This window comes from Balearica regulorum, chromosome 1 (assembly GCF_011004875.1).
Source record: "Balearica regulorum gibbericeps isolate bBalReg1 chromosome 1, bBalReg1.pri, whole genome shotgun sequence".
Lineage (NCBI taxonomy): Eukaryota > Metazoa > Chordata > Aves > Gruiformes > Gruidae > Balearica > Balearica regulorum.
The window spans coordinates 153,521,344-153,540,494 of NC_046184.1; the positions used below are offsets into that span (position 1 = coordinate 153,521,344).

General features: G+C 36.4%; 1 protein-coding gene across 1 annotated transcript in view; it reads left to right on the forward strand.

Annotated features, from left to right (window-relative positions):
• The window catches only part of ANKRD10 (ankyrin repeat domain 10), a 39,140-nt gene extending 21,395 nt beyond the window's left edge, over positions 1 to 17,745 (forward strand). The window contains 4 exon segments of the mRNA XM_075739993.1: positions 6,129 to 6,142; positions 8,686 to 8,915; positions 13,070 to 13,165; positions 16,077 to 17,745. Of these exon segments, the coding sequence (XP_075596108.1) occupies positions 6,129 to 6,142; positions 8,686 to 8,915; positions 13,070 to 13,165; positions 16,077 to 16,543 (807 nt within the window). The 3' untranslated portion in view covers positions 16,544 to 17,745.
• The last annotated feature ends 1,406 nt before the right edge of the window (positions 17,746 to 19,151 follow it).

The window sequence follows — 19,151 nt, forward strand, 5'->3', positions numbered from 1 at the left end:
TTTAAATGAAGGAAATCTAAGTTGAAAAAACTCCTTTGTGAAGCTCATTTGAAGTGGTTTTATGCCCTTCAGCAGTTTCTTAATCCAAAAGATTTTCTGTCTGCTCAAGTGATATAACTTGATGCTCTTTGTCACAAAAAATAAAATTTTGTGTAGTTTGATAGTCTTCCTCTCTGTGCCTATTACAGGAAAATAATGAATCTGTCTAATACCTTTAGTCCTTTCATTCTTGACTTTTTTTTTTCCCTTTTGGCACAAAAATACTTTAAAATTCATTACCTCTTTTCTTTAGTTTATTCCCAAGCTGTTACTGTCCATGCTTTTTGTACTGAATCTCTGGAACTTTCTCCATGTTTGGCACATTTGAGAGAAGCTTGCTTTCTTAATTTTTTCTAATTCTAGGCTATCATGGTTTTCAGTTGGTATGTTGAGGAGAAATAATGTGATTTTATTTGCTACTAGAGGCTTCTTGGCAGAATCTGTGTTGCAAGGTTGTTTTATCTTTTCAGGTCAGAGTTTGCACTGAACCTTTCCTCAATAGTCTTCCATAATGCTTTCCTCTTTGTAAGCAATCTGCAATTCTTGGTCTGCTCCTAGAAACATGATAGCAGCAGCCATGATAGTTCTCATTTTCTTAAAGTTGGCTGGCTAAGAAACTCTTACATTGTCTTTGGACTTAAAGTGGCTGCAGTACTATGATGATGCTTATCTGGAATTCTTCTTTGCAAGTGATCTCAGAAAGATTTGTTTTCATTTTAATAGGGAAGGTCTTTTCTGTTATGATGTCTTGCAATCAAACTTGTTTTAAGAGTTACTGTAGTCTTGCATACCTTCCTTTTGTGAGTTGTGTTTAGGAATCATTTCATACGTAATTGGATATGAATTTTAAAATATTGTTCATTTCCAATACCAGGCAAAGTCAGATAGGCCTATATTGTTCAGGAGAAAATTTACTTGGAAATGTGAATCATTTCTACAAGAGATGCTGAAAATCGAAGTCTGCTGTTTGAGGTCTTTCTTAAGGCATATAAATTGGAATACCGATACAGCAATAAATCACCACCTGATGGTGATGCTTGTAGTAATTCTAATGTTGCCTACCATGGTTAATGAATTCTTTCTTCTGCCAGCATTTGCTCAGTCGTGAGTTGAAGTATCTGGGAGCTGATTATAGCTGCATAATTTGTAGTGAACCTTGATTTTTATGTGGAAAAAAAATGGCTTTGCAAAGAGGAGCTTCCTTCTTTCCAGTATATTCATCTTGTTATGATTTTGGAGGATGTTCTGAGAAACTCTACCATTGTTTTTAAAAGTCTAAAATAATTTCAGCTGCCACATGTTTTGTTGTGAAATAAAAACTTGGCACCAACTAGTGCTTTTGTAGATGCCCAGTATGTAACACTATTGTGAATTTTTATAGCTGTCCCCAGCAGTGACACACGTCTGTTTAGTTAAGAATAATTTTCTCTTGGTATCTGAAAAAGAAAAAAAACATGTTTGAAACTATTTCATAACTTTTGTATTTGGACACCAAAGGGTTAAAACACTTAAAGTTTAGTATTTTAAAATCATTTTGCTTTAGAAATTTTAGACTAGTATACTGATGTTTATATAGGAAACGTTTTTTCTCACTGTGGGCGTTTTAGTGTTCTGATCTTTTTTTTTTCTCTTTCTCCTTTTGTTTTGTTTTAATCCTTGTATCTGCTAATTTTTGTGTAGGAATAGTTACTAATTCTTTTGAGATACAGCCTACTAAATTTAAAGTAATTGAAGCCATGAGTTGACCGGTAATTTTAATCCATTCTATATAAATTTCAGTGAAGAACTGACAAATTGGTTTCAGGATGAAAGTAATAATGCTTTAAAGGCATAAAAGGCTTAGTATCTTGTTGTTAAGGTGGTCACATGATAATGGCTTACATATTGAATAATGTGCTACAGCACTCTATGTATGTTAATGTAACTTTTAATCTTAATGTTGCCTGCAAATATGTGATCCCTTATGATATAAGTTTCCTGTTTATGCACCATTGCCCGTTTAAATCAAACAGAAGATTCTGAAACTGTAAAAACTACACATGTCAATGTTTTACAGCTACGTAATTCGAATTGACTTGATTTTTTCAAGTAATCCTAGAAAGGGGGAGCATTCCATATAGAAACTGCTGAAACTGCCACAGGTGCTTCTCCGAAAACCTTACAGTTGTGGCATTGAATGTTCAGTATCGCTTCCTTTCTGCACACAAGGCATACTGTTGAGGTATTTGTTGCGGTGATTGGTTTTAATGCTAATCTAGGAATTCAGATATAGAATCTATAGATTTGCATGCTTTGCTTACCCTAATTTACAATTATCTACATTTTTATTTGTAAACTAACAATAGATAAGTTGAGATCAGTATTTTTTAACAGATATTACGTTGATATACGAAAACTGTGGTTTATTTTCTTAGATTGTCGCATGGCATTAACAAAAACACAGTAAGATGTAGGTGATGTAATCACTATTGAAAATTAAACATTTAGGGGATTTTTTTACATATTTGAATGTTTTTTTCAAAAAGATTTACTGTTGACTTTTTGTAGCAAACGTTTTGTTTTTCAAGGTATGTGACATTATAAGTGGAAGAGAGTGTATTTCAAATGTATTTCTATGTTAAAGACACATAGAAATGTACTTGCTTTTTTCCTCCAATAAGTATTAAAAATACGAACAATTGAAACAAGTTAGAATCAAGGTTTTTTTCTAAGTAAATTCAATATAATTTATAATTTAATGTGAGAAGCACAAGTCTTTATCTTTTGTTTCAAAAAGTAAATTTTGTAAGTTATCTTGAAATAAGTCTTTCTTAAACAAAGGTGGATATATTTAAACAATTCCAAGTTTTGTTTTTCTACTTTCTATAACTTAATCATAGTGGAAGTGTCTTGCCTCAGATTTTTTTTCCTTCTCAAAACCAACAAATTATGGTTGGATTGAAATAATAAAAACATCCTCATGAACTAAAGCTAAACTGAAAGTTAAATTCATGTTTCTGTACACCAGTCCTATTTGATCAGATAACATACTTGTCTCTCTTGGTTTTGAACAATTGAATTATACTCACAGCCAGCATTTTTAAAACCATTTCAGAAGAAGGGTCTATCTAAACACATCCTTCATCAGTATCCTCTTTATAGCTGCATTAATTTGATACCAGGACTCTCAGATGAACTGGGCCTCTAAAATGGGAATTCTGATGATGTCAACTGGAGGGAGAAAAATAGATTAAAAAAAAAGTCCTCTTCATGCAAGATTAGTCAGTTTTGAAGACTGCCTGTGGACATCACTTGATGGAAGAAGAAAAATGTGTTATAAGAGTGTTGTTTTTGTAGGTGTGTGAATAAACGTATATACAAAAGTCAGAGCTTTAACTCTTAATATAACAGTGCATGTTTTGAGTTTGTTTATAAAACACCTGTCACTAAAGAATGATTCAAGTGTTAAATGTCATCTGTCAAGGAACTTCAAGATCACCTACTTCTACTCATCCATATTCAGAATTTCTTCAACTTTTATCACGGATTTTTTTCTATCTAGAATAATTTTATAATGTGAAAATGTATCTTTCTGATTACGTTTGTCATTTTTTGCTCTGGAGTTAGCATCTTAAATTTCTGTACTCTGAAGAAAACAGTATGTCTCTATCATTCCCAGCTCCCGGATTTTAGCCTACAACAAGGCTGAGGGTAAATAACATCATGCTTCATGATTCTAATTTGTTTCTAGTAATAACAATTACATGGAAATAGTGAATAAACCGTAAAGCAAAAAAATACCACCAAGTGAAAGAATCTTAACAGGACTCATTCATTTTTCAAATACTTGAATTGCTTTTGAAATGACGCAAGGTACGTGTTTTGTAAGCATAGAGTGAATTGTCTTTCTGACCACTTAGCAAACTGCATTTAGTCCTGGGCAAGGATAAGTAAGGATTTTTTTTCTCCTGTTTGTCAGTTCAAACCTTCATGTGTGTTCCTGTCTGGAGTAGGTGCCAAAAAAGGAATGATATTTTCAGAACTTTAGTTTTCAGTGTCCCTTCTTCAGTTTTTCCACTTCTTCCTGCAGCTGGACTGACTGACCTTCAGGGATGTCTTCACTTTTTTTTTTTTTTTTTTGACTGGAGAGAAAGGGAATTAAGTTTCTGGAGCGTAGCTGTCTCTCTTGACAGTAACTAGGCCAGCCTTTAGTGCAATTATTTTCTAAGTCAATGAATACTATTTAATAAAAGACAGACTGATCATAAAATGCATGTAACTTTTCAAGACTTAGTCATATTAAAGGAAAGAAAATCAGACTTTCTTTAATATGGCTCTCTTCCATCCTTCCCCACCTTCCTTACTGATAGCTTCTTCCTTCATAAGATCATCTTTGAAAAATACAGTCTATGTAGCTTGTTATTTGCCTAGTCTTGTTTCAGGTAGCCTACCTTAGAAAAAACCCTGAAAAGAAACATAAGCTTGTCCTCAAGTTTGGCATCTTTGTCAGGGGAAAACCAAACAAACAACAAAACCCAAACCCACAAAATACCAAAACATCAACACCACACAATCTGCAGGAAATGTCCTTACTGATTTTTAAATTCTGAGTAATGCAGTTATAGAAATAGAACTGTCATATTTGCTGTATGATTAGCATTAACAAAAGGACACCTTGCCTGAAGATTTAATAGTGTGTTCTGAGCTTCTTTGGAGCTTCCACTATTTCAAGATGTTTCGGGTGAAAGACCAAAACTAGTACTGAAGAGATTTTTAACTTACTAAAAAAGCAGAGGATGGGTGGAAAAGATTTTTTTTTTGAGACACATGAAATTTTGAGGTATTTTTGCACATGTTGTCCAATGGTTTACTTTTTTCCACTGCTTTTCTTTTGCAGGCCAGGTCTTGAAGTTACTTTCAGTTATAATATCCTTTACCTAGTCAAATCCTTTTTTGTAGCCAGCCATGAGAAATGAAGTACCTTTCAAGGGATGCCTCAAATAACTGAAGTAGTTGAAAATTCACTTAAATATAGTGATTACCTCATTGAGTTTCCTGGTTGTTGATTTTTATTTTTTTTTAAACCATGCAGTCCATGTCGTGTATAGTCTACTTAATGGCCAAATGAATCTTCAGCTATTATTCCTTGCCTTTTCACTTGACAGTCAGTTGACTTCTAATTGCAGTTCGTAACCAAGGACTGACATAGGGATTACACATTAGGGATTGAACTTCTCTTAGTCTTATGTGTAGTTGTCGCAGGGAGCCATTTCGGTTTTCATTCCTGTAATGGAGTCTGTTTAGAGAAGTGGCTTTTGTATGTGCTGAGCTCATGGATTAGGCTGAGGTGGCATCTTAATTTTCAGACATTGGCAGCATTTGAGGTAGACTATACATTACAGATTTAGTAGTAGATGTGTCCCCAGTTCCTTGTAACTACTGCTGTAACAGGGTTATTCCACTCCAAGTCCAGATTAGCACTTTTAAAGAACGATCTAGTAGATGTCCTAGCTTTTTAATTCTTTCAGGTACTCCAGAGTTTCTAGGATTGTGTAAGACTGGATTTTCCTGTTATGAACTCAGAATCCTCACAGTGATTGCAGTATTTCTACATATTTTGGGAGTATATAAAACTATTCCAGTCTGGTAAAACTCTCTGATACCTGTTAAGAGCATTTTTTTTCTTATTTTGTGCTTGTGGCTAATCGAATTAGCCATTTTTTCTTGGATTACTTCTGTTTTGTTATGATGAGCTAGTATAGCACGGCTAGCTCTTGCTGCCTTTTGTGTTCCCACTGCTGGATTTTTCCTCCTACAGAAGGCTAGAAAAAACAACTAAAGAACTCTATCTTTTTTATCCTTCTAGCCTATTTCTGAGAAAGTGAGACTTAAATTTCTGTCAATTTTGTCAACTTCTCCTTTTCTCCTTTCCATTAACGTTGGAATGCAAGCCAGTTTAACTGAAATTTGAAAGGATGTGAAAGTCCCAGATTAGTCAAGCTTTGATTAAACTAATGGAAATTGACCACTAGATATAGAAAAGGTACTCAAATTAGTGTTCCCTTTGAGAGGGAGCAGACAGAAGTGAACAGTTGTGTTCTCTTTAGTAGCAGTTGGACAACCGGTTTCTAGAGTCATCTAGATCTTCTAATGTCATTTTATTTGGACGTTTTTTCTCTCTTTTTTCATTACTAACTTTGGAACACCGAGAGTTCTCTTGAAATCAATGGGCTAAATTCAGACTCAGATTTTTAAGAGAGACATTTCTAAACTCTCAAGCAAGAATCTTACATCCAGTGTACTTGAGTCTCTTGAAGACCTGTGCAGTGCTTCCAGAATGCTCCTGTAGAACAAGTACATCTTTGCTTAACTGTTAAGAGTAAACTGTTCAGGAAGAGGTGGTAAGGAAACAGATCTAAAAATATCAAAGGTCATTACATTTTAAATCTGACAAACACTAACTTAAAGTTCATTTATTTTGTTTCTGGGAAGTTGAACATGTCTTTCCCAGGGTTTGGTCATGTAGCCTTACACACTTGCGTCTTAGTTTGTACATCTCTAAATACCTCTGGCAACTTATATCGACGTTCCTTTGGGAAATGGTGACTTAACTGTAGTCTATCTTCTAGTCCATTTTTCAAAGCAGAGTTATTGTTCAATAACATTTATTAAATAATAGAATTACTCCTTGAAGTTTTATTAAATTAGGTGGTCAGTCAACACCCTATTGTTTTGGTCATTTTTATCTTTGCATAACTTTAATTTGCTCTTGTTAAGATTTCTTTTACCATCCTTTTGGAGCTTGCAAATTTAAAATGGCTTTTGAAAAACTGAGCTATTCTTTTTTGACCAAAACAGATAAGTTGTAATTTCTGTTTCTTAAGTTGTAGTTGCATTGTGTTACGTCCGTATGCTACATGAGTAAGTTAGAACTACTAAAAGAGCATTGAATGTTGGTTAGCAGGGACCTCAACAGACCATCTAGTTCAACCTGGGAAAGGATTGACTATTTTGCAGAATTTCTGAAACCATCATCTGCTCTTAAATGGGGGGGGGGGGGGGGGGAAGAGAACCCTCTGGAGATTCAGCAACCTTTATACTCTGAAACTTTCTCCTAATGCCTAACTTCAAATATCCTTTGTTTGTGTTAATCCCATTCATAGACTGTCTGCACTGGACACACAGAACAGAATATTCTCTTTGCAGCTGTCTTTTAGGTATTCAGAACTACTACATGTACTTTGAGGTTTCATTTCTTTTGACTAACTAGTTTTTTTTCAGTCTTCTAAAGTGTTACTTTCTACACCACTCTTGGTGGCTGCTCTCTGGATTTTCACTAGGAGTCCAAGTAAATGGTGACTTAATATACTGTAGTATGGAATGAAATTTCTCGGTTCTAGCCTAAAGTTTTTTCTGATTCTGTGCTATTTTGACTCATCTTCCAAATTTTCTGCAATCCAGCAGATTGTCCATTTATGGAATTACATCTTGTTATAATAGTTTCTAAAGCCTAAAAGTCTCTTTTTTTATAGCGAATAAGTTGCAATGATCTAGGAAGCAAATCTGGGCTTTCTTCTTTGTTTTCTTCAGTGAGCTGGAGTCAGTTGTTTTCTACTTTTTGTGAGTTTCAACAGAATCGGGTCTATTAGTCTTCTGAATTCTTATTCTTTTGGCTTGTCTGTTTCTGGATTTTTTAAATAATGGACTCGTCTAAACTACTGAAGCCAAGAAACAAAAGTTCAGTTTTCTGACTAGATCTGTCTGGAAAGGCGTAAAAAAACGTAGGAAAGATTTATTGGCATCTTTCACTTCACAATCTAATTTTGTCATTTCTGGTCCTCTTGTCTCCACTTTTATGGACTTCCTTATGAAGTTAGCCCATATTTCTAAGCACAGACACACTATATGTTTGTGTAAATGCATGTGATAGAGCACTCTTTCAAAATAAACCTCTACATGTCCTATCTGATTTAATTTATATTCCCCTTGATGCATTAGAATATTCAAAATCCAGTGCCAGCCTCTCATCCATGGAAAAGTCTTAGTTCAAATAACAAAGCAAGTCCCAGCACTTATGATGTCACACACTTTGAAATGAGAAACAAACCAGGGAAAAAAATATTATAAGCAAAGCATAATTAAATATAGCATCTTTATCTTCTATATATGTATATATTTTAGGAAGAATAGTGATGTTGTTACCTTAGAAACCAGAATGCCATGGACAATTGCCAAGTCTTGTTAAGTTTGTTTTGAGTATTTGATCTTTTGCTCAAGTTAAAGCAATAGATTGCAGAATAAACTGCAGAAGATGTAAAATTCAAGGCTTAAATTAGTCTGAAGTTTACATAAAGCTCAGATACTTCAGACTATTTTAGAATAAAGCGTTTTGAGAAGTTTAAATAGGAAGATGTTTTTTTTTAAGGCACATAGTATATTGATTTTATTTAAAAGTGTATTGTCTCCCAAATTTTGCTTAGAAGCCAGATATATGTGCGAAAAGTTAAGTTAGTTATAAAACTAAGATTAACTAATTTCTTAATGAGAATTGATAAGTGTATGTTTTCTCTCATCACCAACAGATAGATAGTCAGTAAGGGCAGCAGCAGCAGCAAGCCAGCTTGATGAATGAGTGTAATTCAGTTTCTTTGTATTGTACAGCTTGAGAAATGCCAGTGGCCTGACAGCAGCAGACCTTGCACATACCCAGGGCTTCCAAGAATGTGCCCAGTTTCTCTTGAACCTCCAGAACTGTCACCTGAATCGTTTCTATAGCAATGGCACCTTAAATGGGGTTCATCAGAATGCAGGTCCCAACCTATTCAGTGGTGGGACCAGTCGAAAGAGATCCTTTGAAGATTCGGAGTCTGCTGGAGTAAAGAAGGCTAGAACGGAAGGTGAGACCCTAGAGGTAAAAGGGATGGGGCGATGCTGTTGCCAAGAAAGGAAAATAAACGTTTTAAAAGCCTTTCAGAGTGGATGTTGAGTATTATTGACAAACTCATGTACATATCTAAATTATGTATTAATATAAGAAGCAGGTGAAGACAGGCTGAGAGAGTTGGGATTGTTCGGCTTGGAGATGAGAAAGCTCCGGGGAGACCTTATAGCAGCCTTCCAGTACCTGAAGGGGCCTACAGGAAAACTGGCGGGGGACTGGATCCAGGAGTGTAGTGATAGGACATGAGGTAGTGGGTTTAAGCGAAGAGAGGATAGATTTAGACTAGGTGTTAGGAAGAAATTATTTACTGTGAGGGTGGTGTGGCACTGGCACAGGTTGCCCAGAGAAGCTGTGGATGCCCCCTCCCTGGAAGTGTTCAAGGCCAGGTTGGATGGGGCTTTGGGCAACCTGGTCTAGTGGAGGGTGTGTCCTTGCCCGGGGGATTGGGATGAGATGATCTTTGATGTCCCTTCCAACCCAAACCATTCTATGATTCTATTCCGTGCCACAAGATCCCAGTGCTCCTTTTCATCACCCTTAGTGTGTTCAGAAATCTGTTTCCAGAGGCTGCTGAAGGTACCTGATGCCAAGAATAGTATGTGGAAGAGTAGGAGCTGAAATAGGTTCTACTCCTTCCCCAAGTTGTTGTTCTTCAGGAGAGCCAAATAATGTTGCGTTAATTCATGAAGATGCCTGGACGTTGTGATGGTAATTTTCCACTTCAGGATTAATTCAGAGTTCAAAAACTGTTAGATAAGATGGGTGAAAGAAATTGAATGCAAAAGTTTTGACAGATCAAGAGGGATTGTCTGTGACATTATGTTAGCATACCTTAAGTTTCCAGGGTCATGTTCCAAGGGGAAGTGATATCTTACGGGAGGATATAAGAGTAGAATGAACTTTTAAGGATTTCTGTTCAGCCTTGTGCAATGAGCATACTGCTTCCTCTGCCAGCAATGATGCAATAGTACAACCTCGAAGATATTGTTTGGTGACTCTGAAGAAATCTTTTTTACATCTTATAAACACCTTGAATAACACCATAGAGAATATTTTCTGCTTCCTTTCTGTTGGTCATCCCATTAAATTCTCATTAAAAAGCACACAGCATTCTGCACTCAAACCTCATTTCTTTTTCCTGTGTCTAGCATCAGGAAAGGGACTTTGTAGGTCTTCATTGAAGACACTTTCTTCGTTTAAAGCTTGTATTCTAACAGATGGGACATTCAGTGAGCCAAATAAATAGGGCTCAAATGGTGCTTAATTCCAGATAACAAGAGGGGAATTGAGACCTAAACCCGTTGTTTCTAAATATGACATGGATAACATAAATTACATCAATATTGACACTGTAGTATTTGCTTTAGTACTTGCTATCCAGCCATTGTTTCAACTATACCAAGATCAGAGACCTTAGCAGGGTATTCCATAGGCAGTCACAAATGGGATATGTTACTTCATGTAGTTGGTCTAAACTATAAATAATTTCATGACGGAGAAGAGTGCCTATGGAATTAAATGCAAGAGTACGTTTCAGGAATAATGTGCTTAAGTAGCTACACAGAATGAGGAAACTTGCGCAGTATACAGCTGCCCATAACAACTATGGAAAAATTTCTTCAGTATATTCATGTTCTGTTACCAGGACATGCTGCTTGAAGTCAGAGTTACGTATCTTTCGTTTTGAAGAGCTATTACTTCTTGAATGTTCATAACCAGCAATCTCTTAGTTTCGGAAAATGGCTCCAGTCTAGTTATAGGTAGCCTTGCCCCACAATCTGTGGGAGTGGCACTGGGCTAGCTATCTTTATTCTGTATATTGTCATGAAATAGTGGTATCTGTGATACCTTTCAGCATGAATAGTTGGTCCAGTGGATAAGTTAGATTGAGCAAACTAAAATAGACACTATGTTCAAGTGAATGAGATCTAAGTAATTACAGAGATGTTAGAGAAACAATCAGAGTAGGTAAATTTTGGCATTTTTACCAGTATGACTTTTAAGACTTTTGCAAACAAAGCCAAAAGCTTCACTGCATTTGCTTGAAGGTTTTCAGAGTAATTAGTAGATGTGTCCCAACTGCAGAAACTTAAGTTTCTAATCTGACGTGTCTGCTCTCCAAGACATCATCAGTAATACCTGTAGTATCAATGTAAAAAGTCTTTTGGGGTGAGAATGAATCCCTGTTCTTGAGCCGCTTTGTAAACAACAGAGCTGAGTAATGAGAGGTCATCAGTACATCTTTCTGCTTAGCTAGCCTTTTTACAAAACAAGCCTAATTTTGCGGTAATTTTGCCCTTACCAAAACCACCCTGGTCTATTGTCCTTTAAAGTCTATTTGCACAGGAGATTTCATATTTTCAGAGAGAGTGCAGGGAACCTGTATTCACAGGGAAGAGTCAGATTTTGATGGCCATACCCCGAATTAGAGCAATCACTGCTTTGTAAGAGCCTAATTGTTGTGACCAGGCATGGTACACGCACCTTACAAGAGCCTGTAAGCAGTAGAGTTGGAAGAAGAGAAATACATAAGCTGTGCTTCGCCCTTTGTCCTGGAATAGCTAAACTGGGCAGTGGGTGGGGGTTACTTAAGCGTAATTTTGCTTATACGCACACACGTGCATCTGGTATTGGGTGCATAGTATTAAAAACACCTTCTGCCTCTAAATTAAGCAACACCAATACATGATACACTGTGATAGAAAGTAATTACTCTCTCAAATGTAATGCAAAAATTAGTTCCAAAGGCTGAAGCTGAACTTAACAGAAGTAAATCGATTGCCACTTTCAGAATGTACACCAAATAGTTTGTAATTTTGACTTGGAAACATGAGCTGGTTTTTATTTCCCTTTTCCTGAAATCAATTCCAGAAATTTTCCCCCCACTTCCCTGGGCTGGTTGGTGGAGGGTGGTGCACAGGGTCAAGGCTGATGATGATGCACATCAGGCCAACTGGTGACGTGGCTGTGTTTGTGGCAGCCCTAATCCTGGCCCCGCTGGTTCGTGGCCCTTGGCAGGGTGGCGTTTGCACTGTGCCGAGCGTGCTGCGCACTGTGCTGACGTGCTGTACGCAGCCGGCGGCTGGCTGTCTCGGTATCGTGAGCCTCAGCACGGCGGGTTTTAGGTGTTCTGTGTGAGATGGGGATGGAAGGGGTTGCCACGTGTACCCTTGAGTTGGCCAGCATGAAACTGCACTCCTATATTCCTCTAGGTAACTAGAAAAAATGCCTTTCCCTCACTGGATTAGAGTGATTTGAAGCCCACCGATCCTGGGTCTCCGTTAAGCTCTGTGTGATCTTTTGGCCCTGCGACACTAGCTATTGCTTAAGGTTCTTCAACAAGTAGTTTACGAAAATTTCCGTCATGCACAAAGTAATGAGAGCTGACATGCAGTCTACTAAAGTAGCTCTTTATAACGTTAATAGTGTGCAGTGTACATAGAAAAGTGTGTTAATGTCAGTGTGAGAGCAGTGCGGGGTCTGCTGGGACAGTACTGGAGCAGTACTTCAGGTGGTAGGTAAAAGAGATAGTGAAGTCAAGCCCATCTTGCTTACTAAAGCATTTCCCACAGCAGTCTAGCCACTTGGCGGCTTTTCTCAGGAGAGAGATCTGTTTGTTCAGCTCTTGAAGGGAACCCTGGAGCAGTCTGGTATGAATTGGGGGTGGGTTACTGGGAACTGGCCCTTGGGAGTGAAAGAGGGAGCAGTCCAGCCTGACAGTAGACAAATGTGGGGCAGAGACTGATTTTTATCTGTCAGGCACACTAGCTGTAAATCCTGAATATGGGTAACTTAAATTGCTCTTTATTCAATTTGCTCTTTATTCAATTTATTAGTACATCAGACTAATAATTGTTTGATATGTAGGTGCAAAGTCTGATAGGTACACTGGTAATTCTCCCTTTTGAGAGATTAAAATGAATGTGCAAGTACTTAGCATTTACTTATTCTACATTTGGAATCTCAAAGACGTCAGAAGCTTTCAGATGTGAAAAATTTACATTTCTTTGTAAAAAGCTTTTGCTTTAATAATCAAAGTCCTCATCTGTTTGTTGGCTGAGTTTTCAAGTGTGCACCAGTGACTAAACGTGACTTTTTTTTTTTAATCAGCTTACAGCTTTGATGGCTTAATACCAATGATGAATGGAGGAGTTGAGGATGATGCTGACAATATGCACGTTGATAGAGAGTTTGCTGTTGTATCAGGTGGGAGTGGACAATTTCCTGTTAACTACAACAACATTCAAATGGTTGAAGACACCAAACAACAGGAGAGTACTTCTGTTGGACCAAAAGAAATTGAAATATACACTGTTTCTGCAATGCAAACTCCTTGTCGTTGCAAGAATCAATATGCATTTTATTTTTAATTTAAGCATAAAACTTAGTCCTACTTGCACATTGTTGTCTACAGTCTCGAAAACTATTGTATTGCTGTAACACCCGCTATATTGGGGGTTTAGTAGGTATCTAAAATTAGCTGTTTCATGCAATATATTGTAATGGTGAAAGAGAAGGTTTATTAGTAGTTTATTATTATTTCTGATAAACAGAAATCCACAATGGCTGTTTCACTTTTAACCTGAGGCTTGTATTACATTGTGCCTTGCCTTTAGTTGCTATAATTTCAGGTTAAAGGAAATTCAGAAATAATTTAAATTATTCATTTCATTTCCATTAAATAGATTAATTGCTAATAAAAAGACTTGATAGGGAAACATATCCTAGTGCTTATATAGCTTTGAAAATAATGTATGTTACAACGAAACTATATTCAAAATAGTTCAACAAATACTACAAAGAATAGTCTAGACATATACCATGTGTTCAGATTTGTGCAGACACAATGACCTAAGTGCGGGATCCTGCTATGGGGGTTTTTTAATGTAAATAAAAGACTGGACATCACAGGTCTTAAACTAGTATTTGGAACTAATGTACCTTGGAAAACAGGTTTTGTGTTTTGTACAGATCTTCATGAAACAGTCAGAATGTTACTAGTATTAGTGAATATTAATGCTCTAAGTTTTTGGAGGGCTGCTTAATCAAGATGCTTTTGGTAACCCCAGGATGTGTGTAGTTTCGATTAAAACTGTCTTGGGTCCGCTTTTTTGATGCACTTTGTAGGTAAAGGCATGGAGTTACTATGATAGTGCATTATTACATTCAGAAATGAATTCCTTATTTTAATTTGTTCTGTGATAAATATGTTTTTGCTTTGTACCACAGATCAGGTTCACCAAAGGGAATGATAATTAATAGATATTTTAATATATTAGGAATATATATATATAAAAACACTACTTTAAAAGTAGACTGATATCTTCCAGTGATAATTACTAAGTGTTCTTATTTATGGAAAAATGATTGTCTTTCATAAATAAACTCTATTACTATAGGTGCTAATTTTTAACAAATAATAACATTCTATAATTATCACTAGAACTATTCATTACCTACTTCAGCATATTAACTAACAGTAGTGCCATTTTTATTAAATCTGATTTGGCAAAGCCAGCCTATAAGGATTTATTTTTAAACAGTTAAAATTTTGCACTTTTCAGTTAATAAACACTATATGAAATTCCTTCTGTGCGTTTTCATCACTGAAATAGTAGCTTTGATGTCTTGATGGGTTTGGGGTTTTTTTTTTTCTCCTTTCAATAAGAATTTGTGGTTAGCGAGTTCAGCTGATGTGGTTATTTTAACTCATATAGAGACTAAACAGGAAACTCCAGTTAGTGCAAAAGTTACAAATCGAACCCATTTCTTGGCATTGTGTATTGCTGTATGTGAAGTATCAGTATCCTAATCAATCCATATTTCAAACAATATCCATGCAAAGGACTAACAGAGAACCAAACCTTCGGATTCTCCCTTGTCAAACAGTGGTACTCATTATCTGTCACTTAAACAGGAACCCAGCATTTTACAAATGTGGGAAGTTACCAACAGACCTACAGGCTCAAACTGGAAATACGCAGTAAATGCAATCCTATTTTGCACATAGGTTTATGCATTCATGTATACATAAACATATGTGCATGTATCCAAGGATAACAATGGAATCTTTAAATGTCACCGTATAGTCCTGTAGTTTCTACGTTTGTCTTGCTCATCTTTACCAATATAGATGTAAATCTTAGATGTCCTTTACTGGTAGGCATTTTTAAGGCAGAATATATCATCCATTTTTTGTGCTAGTACTTTGAGTACCACTGCAAAAACATAAATTTCAGACACACTGATGAAATCTGTTTATGGAAATAAAAACTATTGTACTAATTACTAAATTCAAAGGGGAAATTGCTTTAAAACAGTTGTCAGTGGATTTTGCATGCACATTTATAGAATTTTGTTTCCTACTACTAATTTTTTAGTCTTCTGTGCACTCTGCTGTTGCTATTGTATGGCATTTTGCTTGTGGATTGTACAGATGTTATTATAAACTTACTAAACACAAACCAGCCTAGTATGTTATCTAGCAAGCTGCTAGATAAATTGAAGTACTTTCTGAATAAAGGAACTTTGAAACATTTTATATTAGCACTCCAACATAACATTTCTCTATTTGACCTATTTCAGCGTATACTGTACTGTGAGAGTTACCACTAAAATGAAAATAAATAAAAAAGAGCCACGGATAAATTGCAGCTGAAAAATAAAAAAACCCCAACCCTTCACCCTCTCACAGACACTCAGTTCTTGTATGTACAGAATCCTTCATCCCAAGAGGGCATTACAGTTAAAGTGGAAAGATGTCTTTTATTCCACCTTTCAAAACACTGGCCAGAATGTTGTCTGCTACACTTACTTCATAGAATTAAATGAAAAAAATTCTGAGACATTCACATTGTCTTTGCAAAGGTTAATATAGGTACATTTACACACGGAACATAGATAGTTGCATTTTCAACGTAAAAATCCATTCTGCAAGCTTACTGGTCAGCTCTCACTACTTTGAGCTACCTATATTGTTATAAATAAAGAAAGGGTAGATTTATTTTCAAAGCTGTGTATGAAAATTGGGGTTTTTTTAAAATGAGTATAGTGGAGACATTTTGATGTATTTCAATTTATTCTTAATTGTTGGTGACAGGTGTATTTCTTAATGCAGATATGAATAGCAGTAGCTCCATATTGAATGCACTGACAAATGGATGTGCCATCAATGGACATTTGGATTTCACCGCCGCACAACAGCTCAGTGGGATGGATGGCAGGCGTGAGGAGTGTTTAACATTAACACCTAACGGAATAATTCCCGGAATAACTTCTCCCAGTAGGCATCGAATTCATACCAGCAACGGCACCGAGGAACCAGAAAAAGCCATGAATAATTCCACTGATATGTGTGGATCTCTACATCTGAATGGAAGCCCGAGTAGCTGTGTTTCTAACCGGCCCTCGTGGGTGGAAGACCCTGGAGATACTTTGCACTACGGACACTATCATGGTTTTGGGGATACTGCTGAAAGCATCCCTGAACTTAGTAGTGTTGTTGAGCATTCCAATTCTGTCAAGGTTGAACAGAGATACGACAATACTGTCCTAGGCACAATGTATTTGTATCACGGTTCCTAGATGAATGACCTTTCAAGCGCGTAACTGAAATTGCTACCAAATGAAACCGGGGAGGGGGGGATACAAAACCCTCACATAGCATTAAATTTGAAGATTGCAACTTACTGCTATTTTTACACTTTGTTTATATGAAAAGTAAACCTTTAATTTGACAGCCTTATACAATAGTTGTAGTTTGTTGCATGTATGGGGCTTATAGTGATAAAATAGGTGCTGTTATGATGGAATGTTTATTATTTTCATTTTTTTATTATGGAATGTTCTGGTTTTGTATTTTTTTTATTTCTAAGCTTGTGAACACTATCTTTCCCTTTTTAGAGCTGTTTTCCCTTTTATTAAAAACTATGTTTAACTGAATTTTGTGAAGAAAATGTTACATACGTGCATCACTTCTTAGAAGTAAAGATTTTCCTTTTCCATATCTTCTGCTGAAGCTATGGTAGCAATATCAATGCCAGCTATCACTATGCAAGGTTGAAAGTGGCAATCTTCTGGAGCTTCTCTAACTTCATAGTTTGTACATTTGTTTGGTATAATTAGATGTTCACCTTTACATTTTTTGAATGAGTCGTTTAAAAAACGCAGAGACAAAATTGAAGAAGTTACTGTTTCAGTTTCTGTAGCGTAGAAGTGCTTTTCGTTGTTGTTGGGCTCTGCATTATAGAGTGGGAAAGTGAAGCTGCCTTTGTTCAGTCGCAGTTGGGTGTGCCTCAGGTTAGCTCTGAATTTGTGGCGGTTTTCTTTGGCTTCTCTCCTTTATATGTACGCTTGATATTTTACCATAGCTCACGGACCGGAGGCATGTTGGCACTGTTCTGCTTTGTACGCAGTTTAAAATTGCTGTTACTTGTTATAGGATTTGCCAAGTCAAAATATTTGAGTTTGACTGTCTTGGATATACACTTATTGTCCTTTTTTTTAACATACGCTTTGAAAATGTAATGTTGTGTACTCTTTGGGCTATGCTCACAGAAAATACGTTGTATTTAAAGCTTAATACACAAATCAAAATTCATATAAGTGCACTATATGAGCACTAATAATATAAGTTGCTGCTTTGTGTTATGATAAGTGAAGAGTGGGGAAGAATATGGTCAATGAGATAAGCCCTCTGAATTGTGTTGATTTTTTTCTTCCTGTTTGGTTTAAAAAGGGACCTTTACAAATTGGATTTAAAAAAAATAAACATATTACATTGTATCTGAATATTTTGTTTAGACATTATTATTATTATTATTATTATTACTACTACTACTACTATTATTGGCAATCTGAGCAAGTCTTTAATAGTTTTTAAATCACATTTCTCCATAACCTTTCTGTGTGCAACTGTGGAATTTCTGGATTTTGTCAGTATATGGAAGCAAATGGGAACAGCCCAGTAAGTTGTCCTTGATTGAACACATATGGGATATTCTGTGTATGAAGGTTGTATCGGTCTTGAACTCCAAAAACGGGTTAAAATACTGGCTGGCTGATTTTCCTGAACATTTTATCCTCCTTTGAACATTTTTAGGCAAAATGCTAGTGTCTACAGAGAAGTCAGTGTTTTAAATAGATTTTACATGGTTCACTGTCTACATACAAGATACTCGCAGCATATTCAAATTGAGAGTAGCACTGATGGGAAAATTGACCGGTCCTTTGGCAAATAGTTGGCCAGACCAGCGAAACCCACCAGGGCCTTCTGGAGACAAACACACCATCGACGGAAGCTGAGTCTCACCTGAGAAAAGCTGTTCCTGGCACGTGCGTAACCACTTGCTCGTGCTTGAAGAACTGCATCCAGGCCCTGTCATTAGACGATTTAGTTTTGTGATGTAATGCCCAGAGGCACGTGCACTATTGCCGTCACACTAACGTGCGATATTAACTTAAACTTGTTGTAGCGTTTGGTTTGGGAATCTTTTTAGTATTTGCTGAGCTTGCTGCATATGCTTGCTTGTGCTTCTTCAAATAAGTCAAAGCAACTTGTAGTTGAAAGAAGCACTGCCATCTTAACATCTGTGGCTATAAACCGATTCCTGAAGGATTTTTGTTGGGTAACAAGTTTGCATGTGTCTGTTATGATGGTACATAATTTTACGTACATAATTTTAGCATGACAAGGTTTTTGAAATTTGTGTACATTTGGTTTTCATTCACTTGCTTTTCACATCTTTTCACCTAAAAGTACCTTGGAAAACAAACTCAAGGAGAGAACTTACTGCTTTATTTTAAAAAGCAATTCTACGCGCGCGTGTTCAGCCACGTGCTAATGCAGAGACAGACTTTGGGGCCTGTATCTGTTGCCAGGCCCCATGGAAGTTTATTATAATTATTAAATTCTTATTAAATGTAGAATACTGGTGAAGGCCATATGATGTAGGCACGCTGTGTGAGTTAGCTGGGTAGTTTCCTTTACAGCTAATGGTGCAAAAGATAGAAGTCTGTGACAGAGTGTGCCTCAGCCAAGAGCTGAGATGTATCATTCTTAAAGCATCAGATAATTATTTTCTAAGAATTCTGAGACTGCCTTTTTACAGCTGATTTTTGAAACAATACATGTACTTACAGCAACGGCCATCTAAAGTCTTGTTTCTAAATTATTCCATACATCTTCAATAGA